The sequence below is a fragment of the Mustela nivalis genome (genome assembly GCF_964662115.1).
Source record: "Mustela nivalis genome assembly, chromosome: 1".
Lineage (NCBI taxonomy): Eukaryota > Metazoa > Chordata > Mammalia > Carnivora > Mustelidae > Mustela > Mustela nivalis.
The window spans coordinates 58,441,396-58,465,943 of NC_139020.1; the positions used below are offsets into that span (position 1 = coordinate 58,441,396).

The following is a 24,548-nucleotide window of genomic DNA, read 5'->3' on the forward strand; positions in this document are numbered from 1 at the left end:
CAGGACTCTCCCGACACGTGACGCGAGAAAAGGCGCGCTGGGGCGGGCTTAGGCCGCTTCTTCCCTCCTTCCGGAAGCGTAACATTGACCGCGCCTGCGCAATGGGTACCAGGTTCGCTCTTTCCCAGTCGCGACGTTATTGGGCTTTTTGTTCTGAATAGGAGGCTGGGGGGCAGAGGCTTTTTCTCCTCTCTTTCCTGCCTATAGCTTCCCCAACTATGGACCCTAAAAGCTGCTGCTTCTGCGGAGCTACACTTTTACTGCCTCAGCTCTAGGATGTGCGCTCCTCCACTAAAAACCCTTCGAACGGACAGAGGTAACCTCGCCCAGCTGGCAAACAAGTGCGCGTGCGTGTGAGGGGAGGGCGCGCGCCGCTCGAGATTCCTACTGCGCATGTGTTACAAGGAGGTTTCCCCCACCCCGTCACCCCTCTTCTCCGACTGTAGAGGAAAACTTGCCTTCCTCGTGTAGGGGAGGTACCTCTTTGACCTCTACGCTTGCGCGCAGGTGGGCTGTCCGTGTTGACGTCTCAAGCCTGCCTGTCCCCAATGTCTCAGGCCCTGTGCACCATCCCTGCGGTGGGAGCCTTTGAAGAAGTTACCCAGCCTAGAGTTCAGTTTCCTTGACAACTCAAAAGATGACCTTAGAGGCATTGATTTCTAAGTTCTTTTACCTTTTAGCACTGGTTCAAGTACAAATTCACAGCACTGCTTCGAATATTTCCACTTGGCTCATTATTGTAACGAAATATTTCCCAGCAAGCCCTTTTCCCACTTTGTAGAGGAGAGCTGCTTACTGAGGAGAACAATAGAAATCGGAAATTCTCTTCTTCTAGAACAAAGTTGCTAATAGGAATGGAAGTTAAATTGTTTTTTGCAAAATTCTGCAGTCCCAAAATGTCAGTTGCTTTTGGCAGCATTTATAATAATTTATAAAACGGCATTTATAATCCGGCACTACCTTTTCTGACTTTTTTTTAAAAGATTTTTATTTATTTATTTAACAGAGAGAGAGAGAGAGAGAAACAGTGAGAGAGGGAACACAAGCAAGAGGAGTGGGAGAGGGAGAAGCAGGTTTCCCGCTGAGCGGGGGAGCCTGATGCAGAACTGGATCCCAGGACCTTGGGATCATGACCTGAGCTGAAGGCAGATGCTTAAGGACTGCACCCAGGCGCCCCGCCCCTGCCTTTTCTGTCTTCTAGAATTTCCCCTCCTATCAATTTCTGGCTTTAATTTTTTCCGCATAGTTTCTCTTCTTCTCAATTTTCTTGGTTTTGATATAACCATAGCCAGACATCTACCTAATTTCTGTTCTTCACTAATCAGTGGTATTTGTGCTATGCTTTATCTGCCTTCAGCGTTGCTCACGGATATGTTCTTTTCTTTAAGGCAATTAAAAAACAGTGGAATGGAAAGCAAGTGCTGTGGTCATCCCGTGTTCTGCTCCTTGTCAACCATGTATACATTCCTGCTAGGCACCATATTCATTGCTTTAAGCTCAAGTCGAATCCTGCTGGTAAAATATTCAGCCAATGAAGGTAAGTTAAGGCTCGGAATTTATGGAGCACTTGTAGCTAATTACACATTACATCTCCTGTCTTTGGTCTCCTTGTGTGTAAAATAGAGATCATATACTTTCAAGTACTCTGCTTCATGTAAACAATAAAGTATGTTTAAATTTGATTCTGTAACCTTTCATTCCTTAGCAAGAAAAATGTTTTTTTGCTGAGTGAAATTTGGATTAATGAAGTACAGCATTGAACCATTTAGAGAAAAGATCATAACCTCTGACTGTAGTTTTAATCAATAGATATCTCAGTCTGTAGCAGTATGTGTAATTATAACTTAGTTCGAAAAAGGAGCATATATTTGGTCACTTCGCATTTGTGAGGTACTGTCTTAATTACTATACTAGTGTGGTAGTAGAGATTATTAGCTTTGAAATTTTTAGCTCAAGAAGTCTTCTGGGTTTTTTTGTTTTGTTTTGTGGGGTTTTTTGTTTGTTTGGTGTTTTTTTTTTTTTTTTTTTTTTTTGAGAGAGAGCATGTATGTACACAGTGTGGGGGAGGAGGCAGAGAGGGGGGAAAGAGACTCTTAAGTGGTCTCCATGTGTGGTGCAGAGTCCAATGCAGGGCTTGTTCTCAAGACCCTGAGATCATGAGCTGAGCTGAAATGAAGAGTCAGACACTTAACCAACTGAACCACCCAGGTGCCCCTTCTCTTTGTTTGTTTGTTTTAATGTAGTAATTTGTATTTATATGCACAATTTAATTCTACAAAGCTATATTGACAATCTTTCTCTAGTTATTGAGGATGCATAAAGTCATGACATCACGACCCTTAATGGTTTGCTTGTGGAGTCCGATGTGTGTATAAGTCTCTGCTTTGGTTAACATTTATCTCTTGGGCACTTAGGCCAAGTATTAAGTAGCATTGCTCAAAGTGTGTAAAACATAGACATTCTCAAAAACTGGGTTTTTTAGGAGAGCTGTCCATGTGCAAGATCATGACAGTACGGTAGGATATGTGCAGTTCTTTTTTTTTTTTTTTTTTAAGATTTCATTTATCTATTTGACAGAGGTCACAAGTAGTCAGAGAGACAGGAAGGGAAGCAGGCTCCTGGCCAAGCAGAGAGCCGATGCGGGGCTCGATCCCAGGACCCTGGGATCATGACCTGAGCCGAAGGCAGAGGCTTCAATCCACTGAGCCACCCAAGTGCCCTGGATATGTGCAGTTCTATACCAAAGATGCAGGAATAGTTTAGATTAGGAAGTGATATATTCTTTCTGGGAGAGGATCATACGGAGTGCAGAGGGATCAGGGAACACTCCCTGATAAGGTGAACTTAATCCATAAGAGGACTGGTGGACACGGGTGTTTAAAACAGAAGCAGCGATCCATAAAAATGAATAGACACATTAAAAAAGAAAGCAGGATGAATTGTGAGAACACGTACTTCAGAATTACTGAGCAAAAAGTTTAAGGACTTGGAGAAGGGGTCAAGGGGTGCTTAACCAGAGGGGAATGTTATGATCAGATACTTAAGGACTTCATATGCCATGCTAAGGAGCTGGGACTTTAACTTTGTTCTCTAGGTCTGAGAGTCTGGAGGATAGGGAATGCCTGAGAAATTACAAACAAAAGGAGAGAGACTGTTATGGTAGCTGGATAGAGGATGGACTTGGGAAGAGACTGGAAGCAGAGTAGCCAGTTGGGGTTATTGCAGATTTGAGCCACAGATGAAGTCTAACCAAGACTTTGGAGGTAATAATAAAGAGAGGATAGATTCAAAAAATATTCTAAACATAGAAAAGACAGGGCTCAGAGAATGTACTGAATGTGGAGACTAAAGAACATGAAATACTGTATAGCTCAGAGGTTTCTGGTTTGGGGTGCCAAATAGGTTGATCATGCTCTCAGCTCAGATGGAAGCTATTAGTAGGAAGAAGCAGGCTGGACAGAATTCATAAAGATTATGGAGTTTCATTTTCAGTTCCATGAGGCCAGGAGCTATGTCCTTGTTCACTGCAGAATATTCTGCAGTGAACAAGGACATAGCACATCACATATGTGAAGGAAATATCAATTAAATTTATAAATAGGAGGTAGTTATTTATGTGAATATGTTTAGTGAGCATTAAATTTGAACATTAAATGTTCCAGAATACAGATTTGGAGACATTAATATTAAATTGACATTCAAAACCATAAGAGCAGAGGGCTCATTCAGGGCGAGCATGCAGAAGGAGAAAATAAGAGCTAAGGCTAGAACTACCAGGAATGCCAACATTTAAGAGCCATGCTGATGCTCAGTTGTTAAGAAAGAATCTTTAGAGAAATAAGGAAACTGAATGCATATGACTTTCAGAAGGAAAGGAAATGATTTGGAGATGAAGGAAATAGTATCATTATAATAAGATAGGGATTAAAGCATGCCCTTCGGAATTAGTAGTTAGAAGATGTTTGATAATCTGAGAGACTAGGTAGTTTGAATAATATGATAGGATGAGAAACCAGATTGCTTGGGAATAAGACCTGAATGGAAAGTGGGTAAAATGGAGATAATGAATATTGATGCTATTTTAGGGAAAGAAGGAAAAAGAAAGGTGCAGGGGTAGGATCTTACATTTTGGTTTTTTTGGATGGGACAGTTTGAGCATACTTACAGGCCAAAGGGAGGGGGCCAGTTAATAGAAGATATAGGAAAATACTTATTGGAGCAAAGTTCCTGAAGAGAAAGGAAAGTTTTAAATGGGAGAACAGGTCATACTGGGATCATGGCCCCTTTCTTTGGACTAAAGGGAGCCCAGTCAGGATGGACGCAGTGTAAATAAGGTGTATGAGTGAAGGCAGAAAGGAAGTGCAAAGAGGCCAAATGTGATGCTGAGTCACAGTTGGGGATTTGCCATGACAGAAATATAATTTAAAAATAAATAAAAGCCAAAATGAGTTCTAGAGCAGTGGCAAGAATTTGAGAGTTGTAATCTAAAGGCCTCACCCCAGTTCTTGTGTGTGCATGTTTGCTTGTGTGTATCAGTGCAAAGTATCGTTAGCAGATAGTAGAGTGTGATTTCAGCCTTTATGCTCAGAAAAGGGAGGAGAAGTTTTCATTAGGCTTTGAAGGATTGAGAAAGTTTAACAGGTAAGTACTAAAGTCAGGTGAACATTTATTAAGTGCAGGTAAGTCAGGTGAACATTTATTAAGTGCAGAATACCTGCCAGTTATATGAAGATGACTAATGTGGGCCCTTTCTCATAAGAAGTTTACATTCTAAGGTAAGACTTACACAGAAGAAGTAACTATAATACTGTGAAATAAGTACTGTTATGAGGGTTTATAGGTAGTGCAGCAGGATCTGAGATGAACAAAGAATTGACTATGGTTAGGTTGAGAAGGTCAAGGGAAACCACAGAAAAAAGCAAAAAGGTGTTTTGGATAGAAAGAATGTTGAGCTGGCATTTTTCTTCTGTACTTGGCCAGTTTTGGTTTTTCATATAATGACCAAGGGAAACAAGCAAATGTTTCAAAAGGGGGGAAATTCAGTCCTTCAAATAGGACCTAATAAGGTTTATGTTTGTCCTTGGCAAAATTGTACAGAAAGTTGTTTGTCAGCATTTGGAAGGTAACAGCTAAGGTAACAGCTGAGGTAACAGCTAAGACCAAGGCATACTGACCTAACCTCATTTCCTAATTAAGTTGACTTAGAAGTTAAGATACATCTTCCCAACTCGTCAGTGGGTTTGGATTATGTCAGACATTTCCTTCCAGCTCTAGAGGTAGCCAGAGCCCTGGGCAGTTGCCTCTTGGCTCTAATAGCTTCCTTCTTTTACCCCAGTGTATCATTTATCGCAGAGTGCCAAACAAATACTGTTTTCTATACATGCCATGATGTGAAACAGACAGTGTACCTTGATTCTAGCAGACAAGTTACACAAGAGGAAACATAGCTGGGTCCTAATTCAGCCAGATCAATCTATGGCTTTTGATGAGTCAAGCTGTGAGTGCTAATTAGCGGTCAGTTTAGAAGCCCATCTTTAATGCCGTATCCTGAAGCCACCTTTGCCGATAGCCTTAACATCCTCCACATATTTATCAGCAACTTGGATGAAAACATCAGAAGGCTGTTTATCAGACTCAAGAATAATAAAACACTGAGTGCAGTAGGGATAGCTAATAACATTAGGTGAACGGATTGAAAAATTCAAGAGAGAACAAAGCCAACTGGATGAAGTTTAATATAACCAGTATTAAAATCCAACTTTTAAGTTTAAAAATAACTGTAAATTATTAACTGTATATAACCATTATGTAGAACAAAATTTGTAGTTAAAAAAATGTCTGTTATATTTCAGAAAACAAGTATGATTATCTTCCAACTACCGTGAATGTGTGCTCAGAGTTGGTGAAGCTAGTTTTCTGCGTGCTTGTGTCATTCTGGGTTGTAAAGAAAGGTGAGTCTTGAAGTGGTACTCTATACTTGTTAAAAATCACAGAATCAAAACACTTCAGAACCAGAAAGAACATTTGATGTCATTTAGTCTAGCCCACTAATTTTATATATGAGGACACTAATATACAAACTTAAGTATGATTACCCATGTTTTGGAAGTGAAGAAACAGGCCAAAGGAGAAAACATTATGTGTGGTAGGTAGGAGGGGGCAGGGCCAGGACTCCAGCCCATGTTTGCCTTGTATCTTGGCCATCACTCTGCCTTATTACTTGTTCCTTTGTTGGGTCACACAGTGAGTTAGTTTTTATTCAAATTCAGGGTTTTCTAAATCACTGCTGTCTGACTTGGTACTTAGTATATTCCCAAAACAGTCCCCATTTTCTACAGGGGAGGTGGTATAGTGGATTGAGTCAGAGAGACTATATTCTGGGTCAGATTATTTTAACTTCTCTGACTTCCAGCTTCATCAATTATCGAGGAGAGATACTTATCCCTTCCTCACACCTGAAGCAACTGGCCTTCTGTGGCTCTTTGTATGTATTAGGTATTAATTCTCCACCTTAGTTCCCCAGTTCTTGAGCCTTATGACTCTGTTCTTTGATCTGCCATGACATATGAGGTAAGCGTAGAATTTGAAGTATTAAAGGTCTTTTCCAGGAAGATTTCTTTTTATTCTTAAAAGTTTCAATTTGTGCAGAGTTTCTAGTAGTTGGAATACATTTCTTAATCTCATGAAATTTATGCGTTATTTACAGGGCTTATACTTAAATTGTTTTCTCTTTTTGCATGTTGTTTTACATTCTCTTGTTATGGTACCTTCCTAAGTTTTTGGGATCTGGTGATGGGATCATTACTCATATAAGGATTAGTAAAATTTAGTTTTCTCTACTCCCCTATTATAAATTTTCACCTAGTATCTTTTTTTTTTCCTGATCCCCTGGGGGAAAAATAATCCCCGCATAAATGCTAGATTTTTTTTTTCTCTGTATTCTCACATCTTGCTCTCTCTCGACTTTAGGTCTCATAATAGTAAGAGAAACCTTGAGTATCCTGAGATGTTTCAAGTTAACAGGAATTAGGTATTCCTAAGGGTGTTGCTGATTGTCAATGATGAGGCATGGTGGTTGGTGGGTTGAAGAAAGAGAGACAATTCTGAAATCCTATATTGCCTTTGATTTCTTAAGGCTAATAGTCACTGATGAAAGCAAGTTCATAAAGCCTCTTTCAAAGAGTTGTATCAGTAATCAAACACAACTTAGTTTGTTTAAAAATATAGGCATTCTCATCAAGATCCTTTGTTTATTACTGTCTTTCTTTCTTTTGAAGACCATCAAAGTAGAAACTTGAGATGTGCTCCCTGGAAGGAATTCTCTAATTTCATGAAGTGGTCCATTCCTGCCTTTCTTTATTTCCTGGATAATTTGATCGTCTTCTATGTCATTTCCTACCTTCAGCCTGTAAGTAAATATGATAGAAAATAGCGTTGGAAAAATACAAAGAAATGAATCCCAGAACTAATATTTTTTATCATTTTCATTGTCAGTGTTAGTTTCTCTTTGCCCCCAGTGGTTTTCCTGAGATTGGACCCGAATCATCTGAATATGGAATTACCAATCTGCCTGCCACATTCTCTCACTCTTAAAGATTGCTGTAGAAAGCTGTGCCAACTAGCAGAAGTTGCTCACTGGCCAGTGAATGTGGAGCCATCTCTCTGTGTGTAACCTTAGTCTGCCTGTTTGCTGAGCCATCCTGTGGTCACCAACCTCTTGTTAACTTCAGCATTCACTATCTCCAAACAGATTTCCATTACTGACTCAGAAAATCATATACTCAGAGCCCTATTCTTTCCTATACCCGCTTTAATGTACTATATGTATTTTTTGTATTTTTTTTTTTTTTTTCAGATTAGTCCTATCATTTAACCCACAAGTTCTTTAAGGGTAGAAAATGCATTCTCCCAGCTATAAATGCTATCTACAACTAATCATACTAGGGATGTTTCTTATCTCTCTTGGCATCCTCCTTCCCAACTGAGAAATCCATTTGTAATTGGGATTAAAATTTGGTCTTCTGATTTTACTTTTACAAACTAAGTTTGGGGCATGTGTTTATTTTCCCATAATATTTTATAAAATGAAGATTTCTATTGCCATTGTTGCCAAAATGTGTTTTAAGTTTCTTTAAATAAAATATTCAGGCATTTTGATGATAAATAGGATTTTTATAGGCACAGGCTCTCTATGAAAAGCCTCTTAAATATAGCCAAATCAGTTTGAGATGGGACAAGGAGAGATCAGTAGAGCACTAAGTAGAAAACAGGAATTTGATTCTTTTGCACAATTTAGAAGCTGTTTAATTAGGCAACCCCCAACTACTGTGTCAGTTGCCCATCTGTGAAATAGAGTAACTTTACCATACTAACTCTAAGATTGGAGGAACCTGGGCCAGGTGATCCCCTGAAATTCCTTTCAGCTGTGTCATCCATGTCATTAGCAAGTGTTTTGAATGCTAGAATGTGTTCTGTCTTACATTCTTCCCGGTTGTTTTTCAGATCTAAGAATTCTCATGCCCAGCAACATAATTATTTGTATCAATGAGTACATAGTATTGTATTTTATTGAGCTTAGCTTCAAACTTATATCCCTTTTCTCTGTCCTCAATATGAAAGCAAGATTGTAGCTTCCTTGTTCTTCTAGTTTATTGCTTTGCTCTTCCTTCCTGATTGTGCACAACCACAAATATTACAAAATCAGTCACATGGCATATTCTGTATATTGCTGTGCCCCAACTCTAGTTGGAAAGAATTAAATAGAGATGCTTGGAAGTTTGGGGGCAAAGAGCTCTGGTGTTTTGTTTATTCTGTGCTCTTGCATGGAAAGCAGTTTCAGAATTCATCAGGGCAGCCAGGTGCTTGGTTAGGGATCTGCACCATAACTGTAATTAATCAGAGCCACTGACTGTTCCCTCTTACCAGCCACTTACTTTCCTCAGCAGCTCTTACTCTTTTCCTACCAGGGGTTCATAAACATTCATCTCCAGAGGACACTGAGAAATCCTTAAAACAGCGCTTTCCATAAAAAATTCAGTAGAATTAAAACTATTATATTTTTGCATTTGTTCTATTAGATTTTTTAAATTAATTTTTTATTGGTTTTTATTGGATTTATTCTTATTTCTTTAATTCACCTACATGTTAGCTGTGTTTGCTGGTTATATAAGACTACTGAAAAATACTCCTTGGAGTGCAGTCATCCTAAACCGACAGCAAGGAAAAAAGCAGAGTGAAGTAAACAAGATTTGTTTTTAAAAGTCGTTAATATTGTGAGATCCAGTCATGGGGAGCAATGATGAAGTTTCATACTTCTGAGCCAAAATATATACATGTTCAGATTAATATTCTTGTCTGTGAATATGACTGAATTTATGAGAAGAGACTTTTATGAAATCTGGCTAACACATTTCTAAGTGTTGAAAACAATGTGAATAAATGAAAGGACAGTCAAATTCAAGTTTGGTATTGAATCACTGGTCCTGAATCACTGCAGTTGAGCCAGGAGAACTGATTGAATTCTTAGAATAGTAAAGATGCTTAAAAATCTATACTTCAATTTTCTTACTGTATAAAGGAGCCTAACAGTACATGCCTTCCCTCCACCCCTGGAAATAGTGTGAAAAGTCTCTAAAGCATTTGAAGAGCTTGAAACAGTATGCTTCATAGGCAAGGTAGCTGTTATTTCTAGGCCTGAACATTTAGAGTTTCTAAGCATTTCCAGATCTGCATATACGGATTGTTTACAGAGGCATTTGCTGAATTTAAGCACGTTTTCAAAGCCTATACAATAATTTGGTCATATCTGCATACATTTAACAACCAATAAAAATGGAATTTAATCCTCTAGTGAAATAGCTGCCCTAATAACCCCTCAGGTTTTTTTTTACCAAAAAGCTTTTTTTGTCAGGTGAACCAGTGAGCTGGGAGATTTCTGAGGTCACTACTTTGTTTGGATTGTAACTCTATCTTCTCCTTCTTTCTAGGCCATGGCTGTTATCTTCTCAAATTTTAGCATTATAACAACAGCTCTTCTATTCAGGATAGTGCTGAAGTAAGTAACTTGCTCTGAAAGCATATATCATACTTTAAAATGGCACAGCCTTATTTCAGATGATATACCCAGAGCTCTGAGCCCTCTGAATCCCAGGGCCGGGATTTTATTCCTAACTGGCTTTGTTTTTTGGACAAATTGTTTAACCCATCCAAAAAGCAGCTCCAGTACTGCTGGCCCATCTAAATCTTTGCAACTAGATATATGAAAAGTTTTTTCTTAGCATCTCAAAAAAAATAATAAATAAATAATTGACCAGCTTATTTTAATTTTTAGTGCCAAATTAAAGAATTCATGAGCGCTTTTTTTTCCCCCCAGAATCTCTGTACTTTACTAGGGAACCAAGAAGTTCCTAAATATTGTTAATGCATTTGTTATTTGTAGTTTCGAGAGGATGAAGAGTGGCAAATTCGTTATTAAACTGTTTGTTTGAAACGAGTACATGATTTAAGCTCTGATTGGCAGAGGATTTGCATGTGGAGTCTAGTGAAAATTATAATTAATAAGAATGATAGATTTTTAAATTTTGAAAATGCTGTCATCAGTGTTTCCTATCTCCAGGAAGATCTCTGAATAAAATAAACATTTGTAAGTAAACAGGCTCTGCTGCCTAGCACAGACCAGACTGTTCTAAGGTGTAATGGGATCTGGGTATTAACTCCAGTTTGTTACTTGATGATGATAAAAATAAAATTAACTTCTTGTTATATTTGTTGTGATTTTCTTTTTTCTTTTGCATTCACTTCCCCTTTTAATTTCTTATTTCTCAATGTGCCATGTCATAGTATGTGCTTTCATAATTTACGTGTACAACAGGGTGAGTGGCTTAGTACATATGCACTCAGTAAATATTTATTGAATCCATGTTGGGTTCAGTACATTACTTAAATGGAGTTCTTGAAAGACTTTCTATTACCCTGAGGAAAGCATTCAATTTAACAGCTCATGTGAGAGATAAGGAAAAAGAACATGAACATTACATTTCGTCCAGGTTAAAAGTTAGAGTGCACTGAAATTTGCTTTTGCATCAGGTTCTTCATTTGGTTTATGAGTTGTGACAATAATTTAACTAGAAAGTTAAAGAAAGCTAATTCCAAAAATGTTTTGAAGTCTTTAAAATCAACATAAAAGTTACTTTATAGGATAAAAAATTGACTTCTGAGAAATTTTATATAAACAGTAATATCTTTATATTGATTTCTGGGTAAAATTGGAGGTACATGTCCACAGAGGAATAAAATTTTCCCTGCCACATAATAAAAGTTTCATTATTTGATAAGGAAGTCTCACAAAGGGTCTCAAAAACTAGTTTTTTATTTTTAAGTAAATTTTTTTTTTTCCCGTGAAATGACATTTACGGCTACACGTGGTATTATACTTACATAATGCAATACATAGGTATTGTGTCAAAATTACATCAAGTTAAAATTGAATTTGCGAATGCAAAAATGTATAAAATATATATTGCCAGGCTTGGAATTGGCCCATAGCTCTAGTTGTGCCCTTAATTGTGTATGGTATTTTTTTTATTTTTGTTTGTTCATCTGTTTTAATTTACTCCAAAGCATGAGCTATGGCGCAGAGGTCGAGCTGAGGGACCACTCAGAAAGGCCATATCCAGGGCTGGCCTGACGGGTTTGCAGGCGACAGGGTGGGTAGGCTTTCAGCTGGACAGAAGATAACCCAGTAAGGACTCCTTAGAGCCAAGGGCTGGTCCAAGGGCCAACCTGAGGGCCTTTCCCCTAACTAGACTTAATCCCACAATAACCCCAGGAGGCAGGAGCTACTACTGTCCCTCTTCATCAGTAGTTATCCCAAGCTGAGTCTGAGCCCACAGCACAGAGCTACCAGCATTTAGGTGGCTTTGACCAGAGGGAATGGAGCATGTGGGGCAGCAGGGTTAGAGGCAGAGAGACCAACCCAAAGTGAACTGCCCCTGTCAGGGGTGGAGAGAGAGCTAGCATGTGGGCAGAGATGGCCCTCTTAAAAATTTTAAGCACTTAACTATTTGTATTAAGAAAGTTAGCTCTTAGTGTAACCAAATCTAAATCTAATTACACTATAAACATAAAATGTTTGCTTTTATTACTATTAATTATAACATTATGCTGTTGCTAGTTTTAATAATAACTAATGTTATGAACTAAAGTTCCAAAAAACCTTTTCACTAATTTTACCTCTTTATATTCAGAGCAGTAATATTCTTAGACATGTATTTGCTTTGTTGTTAGTATCCCTCTGTTTTGAATCCTTCAAGGTTAATTAAGCAGACAATGGAATCACTGTGTTTGTATTGCTTTTGCAGGCACTAATTTAGCTCCTGGAGGGGGTTTTAATTTGACTGATTCACAAATCAGCACTGGAGCTACTCTTAATATTGCTAAAAGAATATATCTACTACTGTTTTTATGAGAATGTCTTCCAAGTACTGCTTTATTTATTACATTTTTCTTTTTTTAAATTGTGTATTTTTTATTACATTTTAAGTCAATTTTGTTCTATTTTGATCTTTTGTCATTGGTGGCATATGTTGTTTGGTTTTCCATATTCAGTCTACTCTTTGTGAACCATTTAACGTTCTTTTGCCGTTCGTTAGCAATAAAATTTTGACCCAGGAGTAGCAACTTGAGTCTTACTACATATTCTTAATGTGTTTGCCATAAATAACTCATTTTACATTTAGAATTTTTAAAATTTAAATTCAGTTAATTAACATATAGTGCATTATTAGTTTCAGAGGTAGAGTTCAAGTTGTATATAATACCCAGTGCTCATTATATCATGTACTCTCCTTAATGTCCATTACCCTGTTGGGCCATTCCCCCAACCCCCTACATTTAGAATATTAAAACTGTTGTCTTATACTTGACTCTAGCAGAGCCATCAAATACCTTTCTCATACAGATAAAGAGTATAAAGCTATACAGGTAAGGAAAAAAAAGTCCAGTGACTAAAGCAAGAATTAGTTGGAAGTATTTGAAAGTGGTAAAAAGAAAAATAGCACCAATCAAATGCCTTACTGGATGTTCTAGAGAAACCCCATGTGAATATGTAGATTGGTTTTTCAAAGTGTAGCCAGTGGTCCACAATGGAAACTGGTGGCAGACATTATGCCTCAGAGCCTTACTGGTTTGCTCTTAAGTCTTGGCAAATTTGTATTATCTTGTTTAATTAGATTTTAGGAAAAGTAGTCTCAACCTGAACATAGAGATCTGGGGGCAAAAGATAACCAAACTAGCACTTTTATCTAAAAAATGTGTATAATTTTCTCTGATATCTTCAAAAGGAAGCTGTTGAGAAAAAAACAATCAGTGAAAAACATTTTTGATAGGAATTGCATTAAATGTGTAGATTGCTTTAGGTAGCATAGACATTTTCACAATATTTATTCTTCCAATCCAGGAGCATGGAACATTTTTCCATTTCTTTGTGTCTTCCTCAATTTCTTTCATGAGTACTTTATAGTTTTCAGAGTATAGATTCTGTGTCTCTTTGGTTAGGTTTATTCCTAGGTATCTTATGGTTTTGGATGCAATTGTAAATGGGATTGACTCCTTAATATCTCTTTCTTCTGTCTTGCTGATGGTGTAGAGAAATGCAACTGATTTCTGTGCATTGATTTTATATCCTGACACTTTACTGAATTCCTGTATAAGTTCTAGCAGTTTTGGAGTGGAGTCTTTTGGGTTTTCCACATATAGTATCATATCATCTGCAAAGAGTGATAATTTGACTTCTTCTTTGCCGATTTGGATGCCTTTAATTTCCTTTTGTTGTCTGATTGCTGAGGCTAGGACCTCTAGTACTATGTTGAATAGCAGTGGTGATAATGGACATCCCTGCCGTGTTCCTAACCTTAGTGGAAAAGCTTTCAGTTTTTCTCCATTGAGAATGATATTTGCGGTGGGTTTTTCATAGATGGCTTTGATGATATTGAGGTATGTGCCCTCTATCCCTACACTTTGAAGAGTTTTGATCAGGAAGGGATGCTGTACTTTGTCAAATGCTTTTTCAGCATCTACTGAGAGTATCATATGGTTCTTGTTCTTTCTTTTATTGATGTGTTGTATCACATTGACTGATTTGCGGATGTTGAACCAACCTTGCAGCCCTGGAATAAATCCCACTTGGTCGTGGTGAATAATCTTTTTAATGTACTGTTGAATCCTATTGGCTAGTATTTTGTTGAGTATTTTCGCATCTGTGTTCATCAAGGATATCGGTCTATAGCTCTCTTTTTTGGTGGGATCCTTGTCTGGTTTTGGGATCAAGGTGATGCTGGCCTCATAAAATGAGTTTGGAAGTTTTCCTTCCATTTCTATTTTTTGGAACAGTTTCAGGAGAATAGGAATTAGTTCTTCTTTAAATGTTTGGTAGAATTCCCCCGGGAAGCCGTCTGGCCCTGGGCTTTTGTTTGTTTGGAGATTTTTAATGACTGTTTCAATCTCCTTACTGGTTATGGGTCTGTTCAGGCTTTCTATTTCTTCCTGGTTCAGTTGTGGTAGTTTATATGTTTCTAGGAATGCATCCATTTCTTCCAGATTGTCAAATTTATTGCCGTAGAGTTGCTCATAGTATGTTCTTATAATAGTTTGTATTTCTTTGGTGTTAGTTGTGATCTCTCCTCTTTCATTCATGATTTTATTTATTTGGGTCCTTTCTCTTTTCTTTTTGATAAGTCGGGCCAGGGGTTTATCAATTTTATTAATTCTTTCAAAGTACCATCCATCTTTTTCAAAGAAATGGAACAAATAATGCTAAAATTTATATGGAACCAGAAAAGACCTCGAATAGCCAAAGGGATATTGAAAAAGAAAGCCAACGTTGGTGGCATCACAATTCCGGACTTCAAGCTCTATTACAAAGCTGTCATCATCAAGACAGCATGGTACTGGCACAAAAACAGACACATAGATCAATGGAACAGAATAGAGAGCCCAGAAATAGACCCTCAACTCTATGGTCAACTCATCTTCGACAAAGCAGGAAAGAATGTCCAATGGAAAAAAGACAGCCTCTTCAATAAATGGTGCTGGGAAAATTGGACAGCCACATGCAGAAAAATGAAATTGGACCATTTCCTTACACCACACACAAAAATAGACTCAAAATGGATGAAGGACCTCAATGTGCGAAAGGAATCCATCAAAATCCTTGAGAACACAGGCAGCAACCTCTTCGACCTCTGCCGCAGCAACATCTTCCTAGGAACAACGCAAAAGGCAAGGGAAGCAAGGGAAAAAATGAACTATTGGGATTTCATCAAGATCAAAAGCTTTTGCACAGCAAAGGAAACAGTTAACAAAATCAAAAGACAACTGACAGAATGGGAGAAGATATTTGCAAATGACATATCAGATAAAGGACTAGTGTCCAGAATCTATAAAGAACTTAGCAAACTCAACACCCAAAGAACAAATAATCCAATCAAGAAATGGGCAGAGGACATGAACAGACATTTCTGCAAAGAAGACATCCAGATGGCCAACAGACACATGAAAAAGTGCTCCATATCACTCGGCATCAGGGAAATACAAATCAAAACCACAATGCGATATCACCTCACACCAGTCAGAATGGCTAAAATCAACAAGTCAGGAAATGACAGATGCTGGCGAGGATGCGGAGAAAGGGGAACCCTCCTACACTGTTGGTGGGAATGCAAGCTGGTGCAGCCACTCTGGAAAACAGCATGGAGGTTCCTCAGAATGTTGAAAATAGAACTGCCCTATGACCCAGCAATTGCACTATTGGGTATTTACCCTAAAGATACAAATGTAGTGATCCAAAGGGGCACATGCACCCGAATGTTTATAGCAGCAATGTCCACAATAGCCAAACTATGGAAAGAACCTAGATGTCCATCCACAGATGAATGGATCAAGAAGATGTGGTATATATACACAATGGAATACTATGCAGCCATCAAAAGAAATGAAATCTTGCCATTTGCGACAACATGGATGGAACTAGAGTGTATCATGCTTAGCGAAATAAGTCAAGCAGAGAAAGACAACTATCATATGATCTCCCTGATATGAGGAAGTGGTGATGCAACATGGAGGCTTAAGTGGGTAGGAGAAGAATCAATGAAACAAGATGGGATTGGGAGGGAGACAAACCATAAGTGACTCTTAATCTCACAAAACAAACTGAGGGTTGCTGGGGGGAGGGGGTTTGGGAGAAGGGGGTGGGATTATGGACATTGGGGAGGGTATGTGCTTTGGTGAGTGCTGTGAAGTGTGTAAACCTGGTGATTCACAGACCTGTACCCCTGGGGATAAAAATATATGTTTATAAAAAATAAAAAAAAATAAAAATAAAGAAATAATAAAATGAAAAAAAAAAGAAAAACATTTTTGACACATGAGGGTGTCTTAGAAGAAAAAAAAGTGCGCCTCACTGGTACAAGCATTTCTTCAAAATCATTCACTTGATAATTCTTTTTTATAATTTCCTGTTATAAATATGCCACTGGTCACTTTCTGTGTAACTAAGAAATGTTTTATGTACAATTTTTTTTTTAAGTCCTGTGTCTTTCCACTTGATTTTATTTTCATGTTCTTCTCTGTTTTACTACCACAAAGTATGGTAGAGATGCTCTTATCTGATGCAATTTGGACTTCATTGTTATTGGGAAAACTCAGAGTGGTGAATCATTTAAAGAAAAACCCATACTTTAAACAGCTTAAGATGTGTAAATGTCCATTCACCAGTGTTTTGAAGAGCTCAGGCCTTTCCTTTGAAATGTGTGGGATTTGCTGATGAGAAGTCTTTTTTTGGCTTTGTTCTTGAAGCTACATTGATTATGCATCATGCTTGCTTTCTGATTTTAGTTTCTTAAAGTAGAGTTAGTTCTTAAGAATACTTTTAAAGTAGATTATTATAGATTTTTGTTATTTAATTCCTAATATTATAATTAGCTCCTCTGTACCCAGTTTGAGTAATTTGCCTTTAATTAATCTTTCAGAGCTTTCAACTTTTCATAAAAAAGCAACCCTTTTCTTCTGTTCATAATTTGTCATTTATGTAATCATTAAATATCTAATTACAATAATGAAGTCACCTGGCAAACACACAGTTAGGAACAGAGACTCTTTGTGAGCAAGAATTCATTTGGAAGCAGAAGCCCTGAGGTAGAGTGTCCTTCTAGCGGTAAGCGTTCAGCTCTGATCCGCAATCCGAATGATTTGTTTACTGGGGCAGTAGAGAGATCAGTTAGGTGAATTTCTACTGTTGTATTCATGAAACTGTGAGAGGCAAACTCATGCACAGTCATTTATAAGAGCACCTATCCTCAGCTGACTTTATGGGATAATTTATTTAGCTTTATTTTCTTTGCTGAAAATCTACCATTTCCAGCCTAACCCCTTAATAACATTTACCTTCTAGAACATTACCTTGAATGAGCAATATTTTCAGTGGTACCGATTAACTTGTTTAAGGGTTTGTTTAATTAGGCTCTTTTTTTCTCAATGTCAGTGGAAAAACTATAGCTGTTGGGATTGAAAACCTTTAAAGGAATTATAGATTATATTATATAATATATATATTATATATTATATATTATTATATATATTATATATATTATATATTATATAAAAATATATATTTGCCTTGATTTCCAATAATCGGTTATAAATAGGGCATATACTTTTCATCTATCTTTTCTGAGTCCAATCAATTTACTTTCTACCACTTGCTGTGTACCATCTACACCTTTAGAAACTTATGAGATTAGTACACAGTTTCTGACTTTGTGGTTTAGAGCTATGCTAGAGTCATAACTAAGTGCTAGATCTGGATATTTTAAAGTACATACATGAGAAGACATGATAGTGTGCACATGTATGCTGCTATCTAGGCTGGTCTGTGCACATATCAGTTTCAATTAATGAAGCTCTGTGGAAGCATTGGTGAAATCAGACACCTCTTCCTATGTATGCACCTTGGGAATTCATTATACTTGAACATTGTACTTAAGAGGTGCATAGGTCCAAAAGGAAGACATTCAAACCATGGCTCAGATCCTTTCCTCTCCCTTCTCCTTTCCTTTCCTTCTTTCTTCCCCTCCCCTCCCCTCCCCCACCTTCCTCCCTCTCTCTCTCTCTCTTTCTTTCTTGATTTCATTTGAGAGAGAGAGAAAGGGAGAGCACAGAGTGAGAGGGAGAAACAGACTTCTGCTGCACAGAGAGCCGGATGCAGGACCAGATCCCAGGACCCCAGGACCAGATCACAACCTGAGCCTAAGGCAGCCATTTAACTGACTCAGTCACACAGGCTCTCCGCCTTCCTTGCTCTTTCATAAATATGTGACCTTAGGGAAGTCTGTTAACCTCTCAGAGCACTGTTTCCTTCCTTATAAGAGAAACTGACCCATAGTAGGTGTCCAGTAAATGCTCCAAAGTTCTTATAAATTCCATTTCTTACCTGTTGCTTTACACTTATTTATTTGTTTATATGTCTGTGTGTGTGTGTGTGTGTGCATGTGTGTTCCCTCTTCATCTAACTAATTGATCTTTAAACTTGAAGATTCTGTTCCCCTTCAGATCTCCGTATCTACCCCAACCTGAATCAGCTGCCCCTCACCCTAGTCAACATTGTACATTCTTACTGCCTTTGTATAGTTTCCTCCCTCTCCCTGGATATATTGGCAAATGCCATTTCACATGGCAAATGTCAGTTTATTTTTCATCTTTCACCTCGAGTGCTATTTTTTCTTTGAAATAATATCTGACTCCACTTACAGACTCAAGGTTTCCTTCCTTTTTGTGCCTCAGTTGTTCTGTGTATCACCTGTCACACATTATGTTTTGCATTGTTTAGTTTCAAGGCTCTTCCCTTATTAAAGTGTAAATTCCTTGGAGATGGAGATCAAGTCTTATCTCCCAGGCTTATAGTAGCCTGGCACACAGTAGCTGCTTATTTAAATGTCTGTTGAACTGAAAGAATCCACAAAACAGATTGACAATAAAGCATGTCTTCTTTTCTTTTTAATGTTATCTCTCTTTTTTTAAATTAACATGTAATGTATTATTTGTTTCAGCGGTACACGTTTGTGATTTCAGTCTTAATTCATAGTGCTCACCATAGCACATACCCTTCCCAATGTCCATCACATCCATCCCATCACAGCCATCCCATCCCCCCACCCCCCTGCACTCCAGCAACCCTCAGTTTATTTCCTGAGTTGAGCAGTCTCTTATGGTTTGTCTCCTTCTCTGGTTTTATCTTGTTTCATTTTTCCTTCCCTTCCCCTATGATTCCTCTGTCTTGTTTCTCAAATTCCTCGTGTCAGTGAGATCATGTGATACTGTCTTTCTCTGACTGACTTACTTCACTTAGCATAATACCCTCTAGTTCCATCCACATCATTGTAAATGGGAAGATTTTGTGGTTTTTGATGGCTGCATAGTATTCCATTGTGTGTGTGTGTGTACCTATATACACACCACATCTTCTTTATCCATTCATCTGTTGATGGACATCTGGGCTCTTTCCATAGTTTGGCTATTGTGGACATTGCTGCTATAAACATTGGGGAACACGTGCCCCTTTAGATCACTACATTTGTATTTTGGGGGTAAATACCCTCTAGTGCAATCGCCAGGTCATAGAGTAGCTCTATTTTCATACAACTTTGTGGTTAGGCAAAATAAGTAAAGAAATAAAGCATTGTTAAGACTTCATAAACTGAGACTACTAAGTTTTTTTTTTTTTCCTTACTGTCCCAAACAGTAGTTTACTATAAAATTTTTTATGATTAGGCCACAGATCTAGGAGCAGGCTCCCTCCTTAAATCTTTTTTTGGGTCATGAACACCTTTGAAATTTGACAGCTTTGAAGGGTCTTGTGTGATTGATGTGGGCAGGGCCGAGAATTCACCTATATAGAAGATTCCTACTGCAAGGATTCATGGATTTCTATAGCTCCAAATTGAGGAAATCAAGTTGAGACTTTCTGCCATACTTACTTCATAGCAAAGTAAAAATCATTGTTACAAAGGTCTAATCAGTTCTGGAGGTAAAAAGATTTAGTTAAATCTAAAGTTAAAAGGATTCTTAAGAATGAGAAATGACTGACATTAAGGGACAATCTATTACAAAGGTGAATAAAAATATCACACTTAAGATGCAGAGACACGAACAGGTTTCCTTTGAACTTGAATTGGGAATGCTGGCAAAAACTGGGCACAGTTTATTCTACCAAGTACTTAAGTATCTGCATTTTCAGTAGAAACAGTCACTGTGGGAAAGGAGTTGCGGGGGAGTAGTAGTAAAATCTCGTTTTTCCTCTGAACAGGAGGCATCTAAACTGGATACAATGGGCTTCCCTCCTGATTCTGTTCTTGTCTATTGTGGCCCTCACTGCTGGGACTGAAACTTCACAGCGTAACCTGCCGGGACATGGATTTCATCATGATGCCTTCTTCAGCCCATCCAATGCCTGCCTCCTTTTCAGAAGCGAGTGTCCCAGCACAGGCAACTGCACAGTAAAGGCGTGGACTTTCCCTGAAGCTAAGTGGAACACCACAGCCATGGTTTTCAGTCACATCCATCTTGGCTTGGGCCATGTGCTTATTATAGTCCAGTGTTTTATTTCTTCAATGGCCAATATCTATAATGAAAAGATACTGAAGGAAGGGAGCCAGCTGTCTGAAAGCATCTTCATACAGAACAGCAAACTCTATTTCTTTGGCATTCTTTTTAATGGATTGACACTGGGCCTTCAGAGCAGTAACCGTGATCAGATTAAGAACTGTGGGGTCTTCTATGGCCACAATGTGTTTTCAGTTGCTCTCATTTTTGTGACTGCATTCCAGGGTCTCTCAGTGGCTTTTATTCTCAAGTTCCTGGATAACATGTTCCACGTCTTGATGGCCCAGGTCACCACTGTCATCATCACAACAGTGTCTGTCCTGGTCTTTGACTTCAGGCCCTCCCTGCAGTTTTTCTTAGAAGCACCCTCAGTTCTTCTCTCCATATTTATTTACAAAGCCAGCAAGCCTCCAGGTCTGGAGTACACACCTAGGCAAGAAAGAGTCCGGGATCTAAGTGGCAGTCTCTGGGAGCGCTCCAGTGGGGTAAGTTTGTCAGGATACTGCCTTTTGCCTGTTCTTCCCAAATTCAGCACCCGGTTATACAAGAAAAGAAATTGGTCACTTGCTCATTTTTCAAAGGGTGTTTTGGATTTCTGTGACTTTTAAAAATTATTCAACAAACGTTCACTGGACTTAGGTGTGCAAGGGCTTGTGAGAATGCTGTAAGGGTCAAGAAAAAGTATAAATCACAGTCTTGAGGACTTTATGTGTTAGTTGTATCTTAGAATGTTCTAGTGCCACAGAGCTGGGAGATGTGCCACAGGTTATCTTCTCCAGTCTTTATAGGTTGGCAGATGAATAAACAGTCAGACTAAGTGGATTATAGATGGTACATTAAAAAACAAAACAAAACTATACTAAACCCATGAGGCCTGACTCCTAGTCCATAAGAAAAGTTGGTCTTTGACATTAGTTGCATCTTGTTAAATCTAAGTGGAAGTTCTGCCTCCTTGATTTTCCCTGGGTTATTCATGAACCTCAATGTGCCAGAAGGGCAGGCCTTATCTTGTTAAGGTGATTTTCAAAAGGATCTTCATAAGTAAGAGAAAAATATCTTCTAGTATTCTGCCAGTTGCTTATAATTCTTCTAGGAAGATCTGTCAGTCATGGTATTAGCAGATTAATAATGGTCTTTTGGAGATTGAAGTCAGGAGTTAAGTATATGTTTAAAGGACGAAATAAGCTCCTCTAACTTTAAATTTACAGTTTTTATGAATACACAAAATATTAAGTACTTCACAAAATGAACATTTTACTCTCTGGGAAAATAACCTCTTGCCTATTAGTTCGTGGTGGAGCTTTCAGCAGTATAATGTCTCTGAAATAGTGACATAACAGACTCTTAAGATGAAAAAATTAGAAGGGTGGGTCCCAAATGCCCTGACCTCAGCCAGAGTACAGTTTCAAAAGTTCTGTATTCTTTTCCAATGGTCCAATAACACCGCTTGCCTTACTTTTTAGGTAAAATTTACCGATTTTAGGTAAGGGCCTAGTTCATACTTCTTTCTCCAACCACTAGCTGTTTCCCTTCAAGACCAGCAGAGGGTGCTCCATACTGCGTTCCGGTTGTTAGTTTTGAAATTCAAGTACTGAGATGGGGGTAGATCTTTTGTGATCTCATTAAGTGTCTAAAATTAGCTTTCCAAGAACATAAGTATTTATCTAATTTCATTTGACTAGATTATAGTCATGGTTTAATGAAATAACTAGTAATAATAATAAATAAATAGTAATCATTACAAATGCTACATTCCTAGTATTTTAAGTAATTACTGATTTCATATTTCCTTTTAGGATGGAGAAGAACTGGAAAGACTTACCAAACCAAAAAGTGATATTGAGTCAGATGAAGATACTTTCTAATTGGTATCCAAATGACTGGCAGCTCTCAAAAACCTTATTTTCGCATTTTCAGCATGTGTCCTATTTATCTTTTCACTTTGATAAACAAGAACATTTCTAAAGCATAATACTCTTTGCATATATCTAACCACTCCCTAAACAGTTTCATCCATGGCTTAGAGTACCCAAAGGCTAAAATGTTCTACAGAACTGACATGGGAGTAATAGTATGGAGACTGCATTAATGGTACTTGGTAAGTCGACAAGACACATTCCCAAGTTATTTTCCTTGTCTTCCAAAGTTCCAAAAAACTTGCAATAATCACTTTGGCTGTACCCTATAAATACACAAATAGTGATCAGTTTGCCATATATTAATAATTATGTAATTTCATTCTGCATGCTAAAGTCTTCCTGTATGTATTATTATAAATATCACCTAGGTTGTCCCTTGAATTCTGAAGCCCTGGAGGTACTCACTTTGCAGTTAAAAAGCAATGTGACTCTTTCTGAAAAGTTTGGTGGAAGGATCTTACCCTCTGGACCAAGACTGATTTGAGGGCAGTGTAGTTTGTACCAAATGTTTTTCCAAAGAAGCAATTTTTCAGAAAGAAAATGGTAGAATTTTTATTTTTAGAAATTCGTAGGGAATTTGAATTTAGTGATTATCTTTTGATGTTTTTCTACACGAGTAAGCTTCAGTTTACATAAAAGTTGGTTCCCAATTACCACAATTCTCACCTGGATTTTAAATCACTTTAAAGAAGCCATGGTGGATTTTTTCCTTCCTTGGTTTGGCCTCATTACTCTTGGATTATTAGATTTTAGAGAATCAATGAACCATTTCATTATATTAGTTATTAATTATAACTTATATAACTTGTTATATATATTACTGTCATACCCTATACGTAGGAATTGAGACATTGGCTTCAGAATCATAACAGACTATCAGTAAGACTGATGCCAGAGAGTTCCTTTTAAAAGGGTCACTTTGCAAACAAATGACTTTCACTGAAATGTGAATGGTATTACTCAGAAACAAGGAAACATCTTAATAAAGTACTACTGTAATAATATTGACAGTACAAGTGCATGATATTTTTTTGAGATATTTTTGCATGCAGCTAATTGAATGTGAGGTAGATAAGTCAGGTGATAGATAATTTAAAAGTGAGAAAACAGAAGTGACTTGCCCAAGGTCATGCAGCTGGATGGTGATAGGACAAGCCTAGCTCATAGGCCCGCATGTTTACAGAGCATTACACTGTAGATGTGAACTTTAAGGTGTCATTTTCATGCAGTCTGTACATCTCTTCTTTCTCCTAATTTTCATGCAATGAACATATGACAATACTGTGAATAATCCATCTGTGATATCTGGAATAATATGGCAGGCAAGAATTGGTGAAAATGTATAAATAAAATAATTATTAAACCTGTACCTTGAGTTTTCACTGTCATGTGAGGTGGGACATGGAGTTCTTTTTATTTTCATCTCAAAAAATGGAGTGAGGCAAGAAATCCAAACAACTTGTAAAACTTTTTTTTCCATAGATCTTGACTTCTGAAAATAGCAAAACTGAGAATTCATCTTATCATAGGTGTACCTCTCCATGTTGTGAACGAGGGAGATTATGTCATTATGGCTATTCATTTTAAAGGTAAGGAAATCAGGTATAGAAAGACCTCACTTCGGGGCATCTGGGTGGCTCAGTGGGTTAAGCCTCTGCATTTGACTCAGGTCATGATCTCAGGGTCCTGGGATGGAGCCCTGCATCGGACTCTCTGCTCAGCGGGGAGTCTGCTTCCCCCCTCTCTCTCTGCCTGCCTCTCCGTCTACTTGTGATCTCTCTCTCTCTCTCTCTCTGTCAAATAAACAAATAAAATTAAAAAAAAAATAAAGACCTCACTTTTAGAAAATACATAAATATACCTACCTTGTGGAATAGAAAAAATTACAACAATATCATTGACAAAGGTATTGCCTACATTAAATACATTACATTAAATTGGAGATTTCACCGGTTCAGAGCTTGATTTTCTTATTTA

The 24,548-nt window shown here is 37.8% G+C and overlaps 1 protein-coding gene across 5 annotated transcripts; it reads left to right on the plus strand.

Annotated features, from left to right (window-relative positions):
- Positions 1 to 16: 16 nt before the first annotated feature.
- SLC35A5 (solute carrier family 35 member A5) lies at positions 17 to 23,938 on the plus strand. 5 transcript variants are annotated; one of them, XM_082733649.1, is made up of 7 exons: positions 17 to 112; positions 1,389 to 1,537; positions 5,853 to 5,951; positions 7,278 to 7,408; positions 9,987 to 10,054; positions 20,357 to 21,137; positions 22,449 to 23,938. In XM_082733649.1, the coding sequence occupies exons 1-7, from the start codon at positions 102 to 104 to the stop codon at positions 22,515 to 22,517; spliced, it is 1,308 nt and encodes a 435-aa protein (XP_082589775.1). In that variant the 5' UTR covers positions 17 to 101; the 3' UTR covers positions 22,518 to 23,938. The 5 variants fall into 5 exon arrangements, with proteins under 5 accessions (XP_082589775.1, XP_082589779.1, XP_082589776.1 ...); XM_082733653.1 differs by having other exon boundaries at positions 92 to 112; positions 7,495 to 10,054; XM_082733650.1 differs by having other exon boundaries at positions 99 to 316.
- Positions 23,939 to 24,548: the final 610 nt, after the last annotated feature.

What these genes read in the sequence shown, in the direction of transcription:
- SLC35A5 (XM_082733649.1), top strand. An exon ending in TCATTTCCTACCTTCAGCCT is followed by an intron (nt 7,409 to 9,986) that starts GTAAGTAAATAT and finishes CCTTCTTTCTAG; the next exon opens with GCCATGGCTGTTATCTTCTC. An exon ending in CTATTCAGGATAGTGCTGAA is followed by an intron (nt 10,055 to 20,356) that starts GTAAGTAACTTG and finishes TCCTCTGAACAG; the next exon opens with GAGGCATCTAAACTGGATAC.